Source organism: Chamaea fasciata, unplaced genomic scaffold (assembly GCF_029207755.1).
Source record: "Chamaea fasciata isolate MVZ Bird 193981 ecotype frontalis unplaced genomic scaffold, bChaFas1.0.hap1 SCAF_15, whole genome shotgun sequence".
In the NCBI taxonomy this organism is placed as follows: Eukaryota; Metazoa; Chordata; class Aves; order Passeriformes; family Sylviidae; genus Chamaea; species Chamaea fasciata.
The window spans coordinates 12,910,373-12,922,696 of NW_027094100.1; the positions used below are offsets into that span (position 1 = coordinate 12,910,373).

At 52.9% G+C, this 12,324-nt stretch overlaps 1 protein-coding gene across 1 annotated transcript; it reads left to right on the forward strand.

Moving 5' to 3' along the window:
- The first annotated feature begins 209 nt into the window (after positions 1-209).
- On the forward strand, positions 210-9,880 carry ZNF346 (zinc finger protein 346). The gene is made up of 7 exons (XM_066196949.1): positions 210-289; positions 453-556; positions 639-734; positions 2,527-2,677; positions 4,144-4,383; positions 6,932-7,025; positions 8,285-9,880. Exons 1-7 carry the CDS (start codon positions 229-231, stop codon positions 8,388-8,390), a joined length of 852 nt encoding a protein of 283 aa, XP_066053046.1. The 5' UTR covers positions 210-228; the 3' UTR covers positions 8,391-9,880.
- Positions 9,881-12,324: the final 2,444 nt, after the last annotated feature.

Here is a 12,324-nt window from a genome sequence, read left to right on the forward strand (position 1 = left end):
GGACGCCGCTTCCTCAGGTGAAGGATGCTCTTTTGTGGCTTAAACACCCACAAAAACGAGCCGCTGCGGGGCTGCCCACAATACACCGGTGCCCACAACCAACATGTCCGCCGCCGCCTCCATCGGAGGGCGCGGTGCTCTCGCGGGAGACCACCCCACCGTTGCTAGGCGCGGATGGGGCGCGCGGGCGGCTTATCGCGAGAACGGCGTGAGGCGGCGACGGTGGCCATGGCGGACGGGGCCGGTAGCAACGGGGACGCTGCGGGGCCGCTGGTGGGCAAAGAGGCGGGTGAGGCGGCGGAACCGGGAGCGGGCGGGTGGTCGGGCCTCACGAGGTGCCCTCTGGGCCGGTTGGATCCTGCGAGGTGCGGAACATCCCGAACAGGGACGGCCCGCACCTCGCGGGGTCGCGCCGGGCCGCTGACGCCCCCGTTTTGTGTCTCACCCCACAGTGGAGCGGCTGATCCGGGAGAACGGACACATTTTCACCGAGGCGCAGTGCAAGGTGTGCAGCGCCCTGCTCATCTCCGAGTCACAGCGACTGGCTCACTACCAGGTAGGGAAGGGGGAGCCCCCCGCCTCCGCCCCAGCCCCGGGCTCGGCGAGGCACCGAGCGGGCTTTTCTCTGCTTTCCCCAGAGCAAGAAACACGCCAACAAGGTGAGACGATACCTGTCCATCCACGGCGGGGAGGAGGGTGCCCAGGGGAAGAAGATGAAGCTGGAGGTGAAGCAGGTGAGAGGAGACCTGATCAATGTCTATAAGTAATGTCTAGCTACAATCAATGTCTTAAGATCTGGACGGTAAGTCCTGTAAAGAGCGGCTGAGAGACCTGGGGTTGTTTAGTCTGGAGAAAGGAGGATCAGGGCAGACCATTTTGCTCCCTACAACTCTCTGTCAGGAGGCTGTATCCCAGTGGGGATCAGCCTCTTCTCCCAGGAAAACAGCAACAGGACAACAGAAAATGGCCTCAGGTTGTGCCAGGGGCAGTTCAGGTTTGACATCAGGAGGAATTTCATCACTGAAAGGGTTGTCAGGTATTGGAAGGGAGGTGGTGGAGTCCCCATCCCTGGAGGTGTTTAAGAAATGACTGGACATGGCATTCAGGTGCTCTGGTCTAGTTGACAGGGTTGAGATCAGTCAGAGGTTGAACTTGGAGCTCTTTCCCAACCTTAGTGATTCTCTCATTCTGTGAATTGTCTGAAGGGAGGGTGTCAGAGGATAAACCAGACTCTGCTCAGGGGTGCCCAGCAACAGGGTGAGAGGCAACACACAGAAACTGATGCCAAGGAGGTTTCACCTGAACGTGAGGGAGTACCTCTTACTTGTGCCGTGACTGAGCACTAGAAGATTGCTTAGAGAAGGTGGAGAGCCTTCCTTACTGGGGATATTCCAGAACTGTGGAGTCACTCTCACTAGGGATATTCCAGGACCATTTGGGTGCAGTCCTGTGCCAAATACTCTGGGATGACCCTGCTTGAGTAGGGAGGTTGGACCAGTGACACACCGTGGTCCCTTCCAGCCTGATCCGTCCTTAGGTTTTGTGAGTGCAGGATCCACCAGGGCTAAATACAACTCTGTGGGACCTGCTGGGCTAAAGGCAGTTGCACAGCCATGTAAGTGAACGAGGAAAATGCTCTCAGAAGGGGCTTTGTGAGGACTGAGAAGCTCAGTGGCAGGTGTTTCACCAGGCCTTGTCCCAGTTCCTGCTGCTCTCCCCATTCAGACAGCCTCTTCGAGCTTGTCCTCCCCATTTAAACAAATGCATGTTCCTCTTTTTGATAGTCTTGCTTGAAATGACAGAGAAATAACAGGAGCAACTGCTTGTCAGGAGCATTGTTGCATAACATCACACAGAGCACGTTGGGTTCACCATCCACAGGAATTCTTATCCCAGAGCATTCTTAATTTTACTTATTTAGGTTCCCTCAGCTGGTAGCTGGAGCCTGTTGGTCAGTAAAGGCCCCATGTTCCATCCAGCCATCTGTTTGCCCCGTGACACCCTTGGGGAACAGATTCTACTTTTATGATTGCTTCAGCTGTAATCCCTAACTCTGGCATTTGCAGGGAGCTGGGGGATAACAGCAGATGCCTTTGCACGTAGTGTCAGGCCGGGAACTGCCTGCTGCTCCCTCCTCAGCTGGTGTTGTGTTGCAGATGACCCAGCTGATAGTGATGTTTGTGCTGCTCAGTTCACACCTTGCTGCATGGTCCAATTTTGGAAGCCACATGCTTAACCTTGTCCTTAACCCAAACAGGCCAGGGCTGCCCCTCTGCCTGGAGTGTTTGCAACAGGTTAAAAACAGAAATCTGGTGCAAGAACACCCTCCAGGGAGAGAGAGGTTGATGCTGCATGATGGAAGTTCTTCCTAGTCAGACTTCATCAACTTAACACCTGAATGAGTTTGATAATCTTTTTTAAGACCCCCCCAAACCGTAGAGTTTCTCCTCAAAACCAGGAGGCTCGATGGGATGACCTGCAGAGGTCCTTCCCAGCCTCAGCAATTCAGTGCTTCTCTGTGCACAGGACAGCAAGCAGGAAGGCAGCAACGGGGAGGACAGGAACAAGTGTTGTCCCATCTGCAACATGACCTTCTCCTCTCCAGCCGTGGCAACATCTCACTACTTGGGCAAGACTCATGCCAAGAACATGAAGCAGCAGGCCCCCAAAGTAGAAGGTATGAGTGTCTGCAGCACCTTCATGTTGTCCCAAAGGGCTTTTTAGAGGTTTGTTGAACCTCAGGTGTCAGCTTTTGTAAGAGTGTGTGCTCTTTGCCATGAAATAGAGTAAGCCAGTAGTGCACCTCCAGGTACCTGGCTGTGCCAGCCTGCTCAGTGGGCTGGCATTGTCATGAGGTTGTGTGTTTTTTTGTTTGGCTTTGTTTGGGGGTGGCAGCAGCCATTGTACCCATCCCTGTATGCAGGGACCAGGCGTGTGATGTTAAGATGTAGAAACCCCTGTCACAGGGTATGATGCTCATTAAAAAGTTACAGAGGCTGAAGTGACTGGTGAAACTCTGATTTGGCAAGTTCCCCAGGGCTGCTCAGCCACAACAATGTGGCCTCTGAGGTTCACAGACGTGGGAGCTGCAGATTACTGGGGAGTGGGAGAATACAGCTGGGGAGCATCAATATGTGCTTGTTCTGAACTTGTCTGCCCCAGCACAAGGGTGTCCATCCCTTTGCTAGCAGCCAGAAAGGCCTGGTGGGTGGGGAGTGGCACTCTCTGTCCAGGGCAGGTAGGGGTAGCTGTGGGCCAGGGGGGCTGCAGCTGGTCAGGACAGAAGGAAAACAGCCATTGAGTGTACCTGAGGATGGCACTTATGCTAATTCCAAGATGGGGACTTGTGAGTCACCCAGACACCTGACTCCTGGGATCTTCCAGGCAGAAACTGTCTGTCCCAGTGTGTCTTCATGACTTTGCTAAAATGTGTGCACAGCAAAGCCTCCTCCGGGATCTTCTTGTTCTTTGGAGCCCTTGCTTTTGAGTATGATAGGAGCCTGCAGGAAGAGGTAGATGTTCACTGAGCAGTCTGGTGTGTGCCTTTGGTGCTGGCATGAGAGGAGCTCTCTGATCCCTAGCAGGTTACTCACTCTGCTCTTTGGCACTCTGAAGTGAGAGGGTGAAGGTTTCTCTACCACACAGAAGAGCTGTTTCCCTGTGTGGATTTACTGTGTCAGACTTAGTCCCATTATGCTGTGTCTCAGGCAAGACTCCTTATGAATTCAGGATCAAGTCCTGTGGCTGCACAGTGCTACCAGATTCCCACTGCCTTTGATGTACAAGAGCTTATGCCCATGTTCTGTCTGGGAGATGATAACAGCAGGTGGAAGCTCATTCACACCCAGTGTTTCTTGAATACAGTCATGCTTATGTTAAGGAGAAATATGCAAATCTGTTGGATTTTTTAAACACTGAAAGTTTTCTTGGCATTCTCTGAGTTATGTTACCATGTCTTTAAATTCTGCAGCATAAAGGGAAGAGGTAGGAAAATCATTATTTTATTGAGATGTCTTACATTGGCTAGGTTTGGGGTTTAGGTGTAGCATGTTACTGGTTTTAATGTGGGTTTGGGAGAAATAAAGTAACTGGTTTTTACCTCTGAGCTCTGTGACTGACCATGAGTTTGGATTCACCCTACAGAAACAGTGCCCCCACAGAAACACCCTGCTGCCCTCCCCACCTCTACTGCATCTTCTAACGAAGAGAACAAGGACATTACTGACCCGGACAAGTTCTGTAGCCTCTGCCATGCCACTTTCAACAACCCCCTTATGGCAAAACAGCACTACGTAGGCAAGAAGCACAGAAAGCAGGAGACCAAACACAAGCTGATGGCGCACTACGGCCGAACCCCTGATGCACCAGCATCATCCTTCATGGGTGAGTTCTCAACAGGGAGGCTGATAATCAGCTGAAGAGCAGAGTGGGAGAGAAGCAGAATGTGTCTGACAGGCCTTTGGACAAGAGAGTCTGTGTGGAGGGAGCAGGGGAGTATTGCTCGTGATGAGGAACTTGATTATACACACCCTAAGATTGATTTGGTTGATGTTGTAACCCCTGGTAGCAGATGTTTTAGACTGTAGCTACTCGTGACAAGCTTTGGGTTGTGTTATGCGGTGTTGTTTAATCGGGGGCGTGTCCTTTTTATTCTCTGTGCGGATAATCCAGGGATTTTGGCCAGTACTGTTTCTAGTTAGGTGATTGCATCCAAAATGGAAAGATAAAAGTGGCATTTGATGCTTAAAAGTCGTCTTTGAGGGGACTAGCCAGAGATGGAAGGAATAGGTTTAACTGCACCTGCTGCTTCAAAGCACATGAAAGCCAGAAAGATTTCTCCCTGAATGCCTTTCTGCCTCTGTGTGGGCACTTCCATCTGATGAACTAATGCAACTCTCTCTGGAGCAAGCAGGAATGTGGAAAAAAACCCCCAGAGCTATTAAGGAGGAACTTTAGGCAGACAGTTAAAACTCTTTTGGTTTATGATCTGCTGCTTATGAGCACTTGTACGTGATGAAAGCCCTCCAAGTCCAGGGAAAGCATTAGGCACTCACAGAAAACTCCTTTGTTCCTCCCAACAGCCTTCTGTTGAGCCAGGAAGTCTTAGTACCTGCTGGATACTTGAGGTAAATAATAAGCAGACAGATCATCTTAAAATCTTCATCAAGGGCTTCTTTCTCTGTCGTAAAAACCCACACATGCAGAAGATTAATTATTCTAATTCTTTGCAGGCCACCTTTAGATACCGGTAGCACTCATGACAAATGAGGCTCAATTAGCCAAGTAATGTTCTCTCCCACATTGCGTGGCCGTGTGGGAGATGGAAAAGGTGCTCTGTATCTCACGTTACCCATCTGCTCTGCACCTAATTAGTGGGGTCTGATGAATGGTTCCACTCGAGTGTGACTCAGGCACTGACAGGGGCAGGAGCCCCAGCCCAGGTGGGCTGGGGAGGTGGGCAGTGCTGTTGCCTGGGTAGGTGGGCAGTGCCCTTGCCTGAGTGATTGATGTGTCCCAAGAAGTGCCAGCAGAACAGGAATACAATACAGTCACATCTGTAGGGCACTTCAGCTCTTCAGGAAGGGTTTTAGAGCCTGGGCTATAATCAGGGGCTTCTCAGATGACATGGGCTGCAGTCAGGGATGTTTTGTCCCGCTCTCTTTGCCTGTGTCTGTGTGCCAACAGCCGCAGTTGTCTCTATACTCTCTGCTGGAACCTGACTTGCAGCAGATAAAGATGTGTTCTTGTAAATGCATCACTGAGGTGGTTTCCCACTTAAAGTTCTCTGGGAACGAGTGGTTTGGGATTGAGGAGTGTAGTTTAGACAACTTTGTGCATGCACCTGTTGACTGGGTTTTTGAAAAAGAAACCTTGACACTGATGGTGCAGGGAAGCAGACTGTAGGCTGTATTAGCCTGTATTAGCTCCTCTGGCCTTTACTACCCAGATCCAGTTCCATTTTGAGAGCCAAATGTCCCACTGGAGTCTGAAATATCTGAGGTGGAGCAGCTGTGTGGCAAAGTGTCTGCTACATCCAGAGCTGAGCTTCCCAATGATTTATTGCTCTGCACAGCATACCTGGGGTCCATCTCCTCTTTCACCTTAAGGAAATGTTTTCTGTGTGGGATTCCCAACCAGAGCCCTTCCTCAGTGAGACAAAATTCAGGAACACTTAATGTCTTGAGGACAACTGCCAAAATTGTTCCCTGTTAGAGACTCCTGTGCTGCCATACTTGCCTGTTTGGTATCTGTGACCTCCTGAACTTTCAGTCCAGCTGGAGTTGTCATGTTACACAAAACCATTGATCTGTCGAGTACCACTGTTGGAAACTTTTTTTTTCCTGGCAGTTAACTGATCCACTGACTGTAACCAAACTGCTTGAGGATAGAGCTTAATATCCTCAGTTGGCACCTCAGCCAGGCTTAGCAAAATGCTGCACTGTGGAGCTGGACAGTGGGTGTAAGCTCCTCTGGTTGTTTTTTCTTTTTAATTGAAATGTTATGAGCTTACACATTCAGTATCTCCTGTTTTCTGTTTTGAGATATCCAGATCAGCAGAAGTAGGAATATGGGAGAGAAATGGAGTTGCAAAGGCAGTTATAGCCTTTGGGGTTTGGGGTCCAAATCTGAAACTTTTACTACGCCTGATACTGTGAACTGTTTGTAGGGAACGTGTGTGTGTTTTCTAGCAGTGAACAAACCATGTTCTGATCAGGAAAGCTTTTCTGGCTTAGTGATCCCCTTGCAATGACTGGCTGATACACGGTGGGATAGTGGGATTCTGTGATCTCCCTGCCTGGTCAGATTGTTGACTGTTATTTTTCTTTGTTTAGGGTTGTTTAATAAATCAGGTGACTGAGGATCTTGCTTATTTCTAACTCAGGCAGGGGGATTGGCTAGCTGTGTGTGCTAACATTGCTGTCTGTTTCAGCTGGGAAGGGCTACCCCTGCAGCACATGTAACATAGTGCTGAACTCCATAGAGCAGTACCAAGCTCACATCAGTGGCTTCAAACACAAGAATCAGTAAGTAATGTTCTTGTCTAAGTGTGTTTCCAGCATTGCTGTTCAAATCGATGGCCTAAATATAACCTAAAATGCAGTTTTGAGCACGTGTTTCCAGCTGACTTCCAAACAGAACAGCAGGGTCTGTGCAGGCTCTCTCCATGTCCTGACGCTGCTCCAGGAGCTCCCTCTGCAGACGGCCCAGTTGTGCTGCCGAGGTGGAAGTGCCTCTGGTTGCTTTTAGTTCCCAATAGTTCAACTCAGCACAGACCTTTGCAGTGAACCTGACGCCTATTAAACATAGTTTCTCTTAACAACTGAGATTTTAATTTAATTAAGGACTGGCTCAGTAGAGATCTGCTTGCCATTCTAATCTCCGTTGGGATTGCTTGTTTTAAAATTTGGCATATAGTCAGCACGCTCTAGAAACCTGGACTGTGTTCCTGAACTCACTCTTACAGCTGGCAAGTTAAATAATGGCATCCCCTGCATATATTATTAATTGAAAAAAATTATGCTGCCAGATGATTAATACCAAAAATACTTGTTCTGGAGACTGCCAATCTTTAATTTAAGAGCCTTCACTAAAAGAGGCGCAGTAATGAGCCTGGGTTGGTTAGAAAGCTTCTTAGAAGGAAGAGGTATTAGGAAATCCTACCTGAAGGGAAGACAGGCTTGTAGCCAAATTCCCCTGAAGGGACAGGAAAAAAACTGGGATCTCTTGTTGCCTATCTATGGAATAACAGCCTCCTGGTCCCTCAGCTCTGGGGAGTACTTAATGGGAAGACATCTTTCATCCCAGGGAAGTTCTGGCACAACTAGATCAGTGAATAGGAAGTATCCCATTCTAGAGAGATAACATTGAGGATGTTCCCAACACACACACCTTAATGTTCTCTTTAAGGACACTGCTGTTGTCAGAGCTGTTGCAGCCACACAACTCCCTTTCAGAAAGCTGGTCTGGATTAAGCTGTGCAGTCCTGTTCCAGCTTCTGCAGCCTGCAGAGAAGCAGGATGCTTGCTTTGTAATGGGAGCTCTTTAGCAGTCCTTGAGCTGTGCCGCAGCTAATTCTGCCATGCTAAAGGTGTCTGTTTACACACAGGCACAGAGAGCAAGGATTCACTTGGAAGATTTTCTGGCAAGTTGTTGCCTTGGCTGCAGTGGGCTGTTGCTCTGCTGACAGCCTTGCCTGCTGAGCAGTGATTGCAGCTGGCACATTTCAGAGCATTGGTGACATTGTCTCCTTTTCTTCGTTTTTTTTGCTGCCTTCAATGTGCAGGATGCCAGGAGCAGTGCCGGTTGTCGGACCGTTCCCACCACAGCAGTATGTCCGGGAAGAGTCAACTGCCCCAGGAGGCTACAGTTACTTCAGCCAAGACTTCTAGAGCAAGTTGCAGCACTATTCTTGGAGTTGTTGGTGGCCCCAGAACGCACATCCTTTGCCAGCCCACAATGGTTTCATTATCCCTCTGGATAAGCAAAGCCCTACCCTCCTGTATACACCCGTTGAGCAGAACGGGGACTGAATCTGTCAGGAAAAGGATCCAGCTGGAAGAGACTTGCTAGACAGCAAATACTTCACTCCCTTAGAGTAGTTTTCATTGTGTAATTGCTTCCTGTGAAGGTGGGTGAGGTGTGAGAGGAAATGTGTATCTGGTGTAAGGAGGGTTTGGCAGCAAGCTGGTAGTGGCACCTTCTCCCTGTCTCCACTCTGGGGGGCTGCCTGTCCTGCGGCTGGACTGCTCTTAGAGGGACACCAGCACCCATGGGCACCCCTGGGCATGGCAGGGAGGGACCTGGAGCCTGGCTGTGGAACCAGAGCCACCCACGTGGCCTGGCTGAGGATGGAGCATCGCCCTTGTCCCTAGATGTGCCCTGGTGTTGGTGTGCTGTCAGCCCAGCTCTGCTCCTCCCTGCCCTGGGCCAGGGCTCTGGCTGCCTTGCCAGGCTGAACTCCTTTGCCTTCTGGGCTGGCAGAGCCACCCACCAGCCACATCCTCCACAGAAGCACCACAGTCCCCTGCCCAGGCCGCAGCCAGCTCTGTGGAGTCAGTTGCTTCTCCAGCAGCAGACCCCGGGTCCCTGCCAGGGGAAGCACAGTCCTGGCCACAGCCCCAACCACTGCCATCCCTCGTGGCCCCACAGGCTCCATTGAGTAAATGAGGTGCAGATGTGGAGTCAGGAATGGGTGCCTGCTTACAATTCGGGGCTGGGAAGATTGGGGTGGCCCTGTTCCTGCCTTGCAGTTCCTTGCCATGGCTGCTGCTTTACCAGGATGAACCCCTAACGTTGTGCAAGAGACAGGGCTGGTGAGCAAAGCTCCTGCTTTCTTGGCCCATAGATGGGCACTGTGGTGCCCAACCCAGCACATGGGGTGTGCCATGTCCCCACAGGGAGCAGGACACGTTCTGGCCCCATGCACCTTGTTCCCTGTGCCAGCTGCAGCTGCAGCACTCCCCTACACAGCCAGGGGCAGGAAGAGGTGGCAGGGCTGCAGCCAGACAAGGCATGACACTGCCCACCCTCCTGCTCTATCACTGTCAAAGTGCATGTTCCTGCTCAGCCTTTACTGCCCAAATGTGTGGATGCTCCTGTGCCATGCTGGGGGCTAGATGAAGCCTGGGCCCCTGGTGTCCCTGTCCTGCAGCCCTTGCACTGGGCCCCACATTCTTGGCTCCCCAGAGGGAGCAGCAGGTTTATGTTTGCCAAGTTCTGCCTGGTTAAACCTTAACTGAGCTGGGTTGCTCCATCAGTCCCTCCCAGCCGGAGATAAGGATGGGCAGGCAACACCAGGGCCTGGTGGGACGTGCTGCCTCGAACCTGGCTGCTTGCCTCCAGGGCAGGCCCCAGCCCCTGCAGAGCACCGTCCCCAGTCTGGGGCAGCTGCCTGCCCCTCCAGCTTGCCCCTTGCCTTCCTCAGTGGGTCCCTGCTGATAGGAGGGCAGCAGGTTGTGGCTGGAAGCTGCCATGTTGAAGCCAGTGGGACTGGATGGAGCTGGAAGCCCTTTGCTGGGGTTTACCCCTGTGCTCCAGGGCTGACCCACTCCCTCAGTGCCAGAAGGTTCACATCACCCCAGCACATGGAATGAGCCTGCTCAGCCTCAGATCTTATGCACGTACAGGGTACAGTGAGCTGGGGCTTCGGTGCCCCAAACAAGAGCCGTTCAGGGGAGGCCAAGAGAAACTTCCAGGAGGAAAGAGCCCCCCAGGCTCCGGCCCCCACAGGAGCCACCGAGCTGCGCGGGCTCTGGCTGGCCGCAGGTGCCACCGCAGCGGGAGTGGCGGCAAGTGCTGGGGCCAGGCACAAGGGGCGGCTGTGTTCCCGCAGCTCCGGCTGCCTTCCAAGAGCAATATTGTTGGCACCAGGCAGGCTCCCTGTACCGGCAGCACATACATGGGCCTTTCATGAGAGGAGTGGGGATGATTTACTGCCTGGGGGAAGGGGCAGGGGCGGGAGGATGGAGCCTCAGCATGCCGGCGCCCGGCCCCTTGTGCGTGCTCACTGCCGCGGGGCCCCGCACATGCAAGCAAGGCCGAGGGTCTGGCCAGGGAGTCGTCTCTCCCAACGGGGCATGGGGCAAGAGGGATCCCTCTGCCTCATCTGTGGAGTTCAGAAAACACACTTCATCTCTGTGCACCCTGCTGTGCCCGAGCTAAGCAACCACGGGCCGCACATCCCTTGTGCCACAGTGCTGGGAGCAGCCCATGAGCTGGGGAAGACAGGGGCACCAGAGGAGGGTGCTGGGGCAGGGGTGCACCCACAGCAAAGTGCTGTGCTGGCACAATCCCCCCTTGTTGAGCTGCTGGCGTGGCAGAGGCCGTTGTGGTGCTGCTGGCAGCGGCTGGCAGGCGGTGGGGCTGGGCTGCCGTGAAGGGCTTTTTGTTTGCCGTCAGTTGCTGTTATAAATCAAGCCAGGCGGCCCAGCCCTAGCCCAGCGCTGCCCCACGGCAGGGAGGTGACCAGTTCTCAGCCGCCTACAGCAGAGCCCCACCAAGCCCTGGCCTGTGCCTGGCACTGCCCTGGCTCAATTTGGATGTTTAGTGTGACACTGGGCAACGTGCCCACACTGGTCTGCTTGCCCTTCTTCCATTCAGCATTGGGGAACCCTGGGATACAGGGAATCTTTCCATGTTCATCCCAGGCTGTGGCTCCCACAGGCTCCTCAGAGTCCCAGCTCTCCCTGGTATTCCCAGTACTGGGAACATCCCCTTCTCTCTGGTTTTAATTTGGTTTTGGTTCGAATTGAGCTGAACCCAACATTTTTCTGTGCTTCTGGCACGCTGTGAACTCTGCAGGGGCGGCCACTGCTCCGTGAAATTGATGTTCTCGTCCGCTTCACGCGTCAGCAGGAATGAACAGCTGCTGGGGGCTGCTGGCCCCCGGGACTGCTCTGTGCACCTCTGCACCCCAAGGGGACACCAGCACTCCAGACAGGGAGCAGCACTGTATGGATGGTGCTATGGGAGATGATAGCACTAACCAGACCTCACAGTGAAACCATGCCGTGCTGGAAGTTGCTGCTTTGGCACTGCACAGAGCAGCACAGACAAGGCTGTGCCCAGGACTCACGGTGTGGCCCTACAGAATGAGGGGTAATGGTGACAGTGACAGTGCACCCCACTCACAAGGCCTCAAGATCCATGCCAGGCATGGGCAAGACTGTGTGTAGGGCTCAGCACAGCCCTGGAAGATCTTGGTGGGAAGCAGTTGGCGAAGCAGACGGCAATACAGGAAAGGAGACTCATTCTAGAGCCAGACCCTGGCCATGTACTGGGGGACACTGACCTCTCTCAATGGCAACAGGATGTTCAGGGGACATTCTTCCTTGGGATCACACCAGCTCAGAATGTCTGAGGCCAGGCTTCCCCCAGTAACCAGGGGTCCTAAATGGGCCAACGAGCAGCAAGGCCTGGGCATGGTGGGGTCTGCCTGCCCCAGCACAGGCAACAGCATAGGGAAGGTGAGGGCGAAGTGTTTATAGGTCGGATTAGGCCACTCCAATGCTGGCTCGCAGCTTAGCCACGTTTTATGACACTCCGTTATGGGCTCCTAATGAGGGTCACAGCCACTTTATGGCACCGACAGCGATAACGCTACAACTAATTATGGCACAATTAGTGTGTGGGCTGCTGGGCACCCAGCAACACTCAGCGCCCTGCCTGGGCTGCAACACCTGCTTGGGGCTGGAGTGTTCCCACTCCCAGCAATCGGGGAGACGGGGGTGACCTTGCCCCCTACCCCATCTGCTGCTCCCCACGCATGGGGTCTGCCTGGAGGATGGCACAGGGGAGCAGCCTCGGGTGTTTTGCAGTCCCCTG

Coding starts and splice junctions, on each gene's coding strand:
- ZNF346 (XM_066196949.1), top strand. CDS start 229: ATGGCGGACGGGGCCGGTAGCAACGGGGACGCTGCGGGGCCGCTGGTG. Junction 557..638: donor AGCGACTGGCTCACTACCAG/GTAGGGAAGGGG, acceptor TGCTTTCCCCAG/AGCAAGAAACACGCCAACAA. Junction 735..2,526: donor TGAAGCTGGAGGTGAAGCAG/GTGAGAGGAGAC, acceptor CTCTGTGCACAG/GACAGCAAGCAGGAAGGCAG.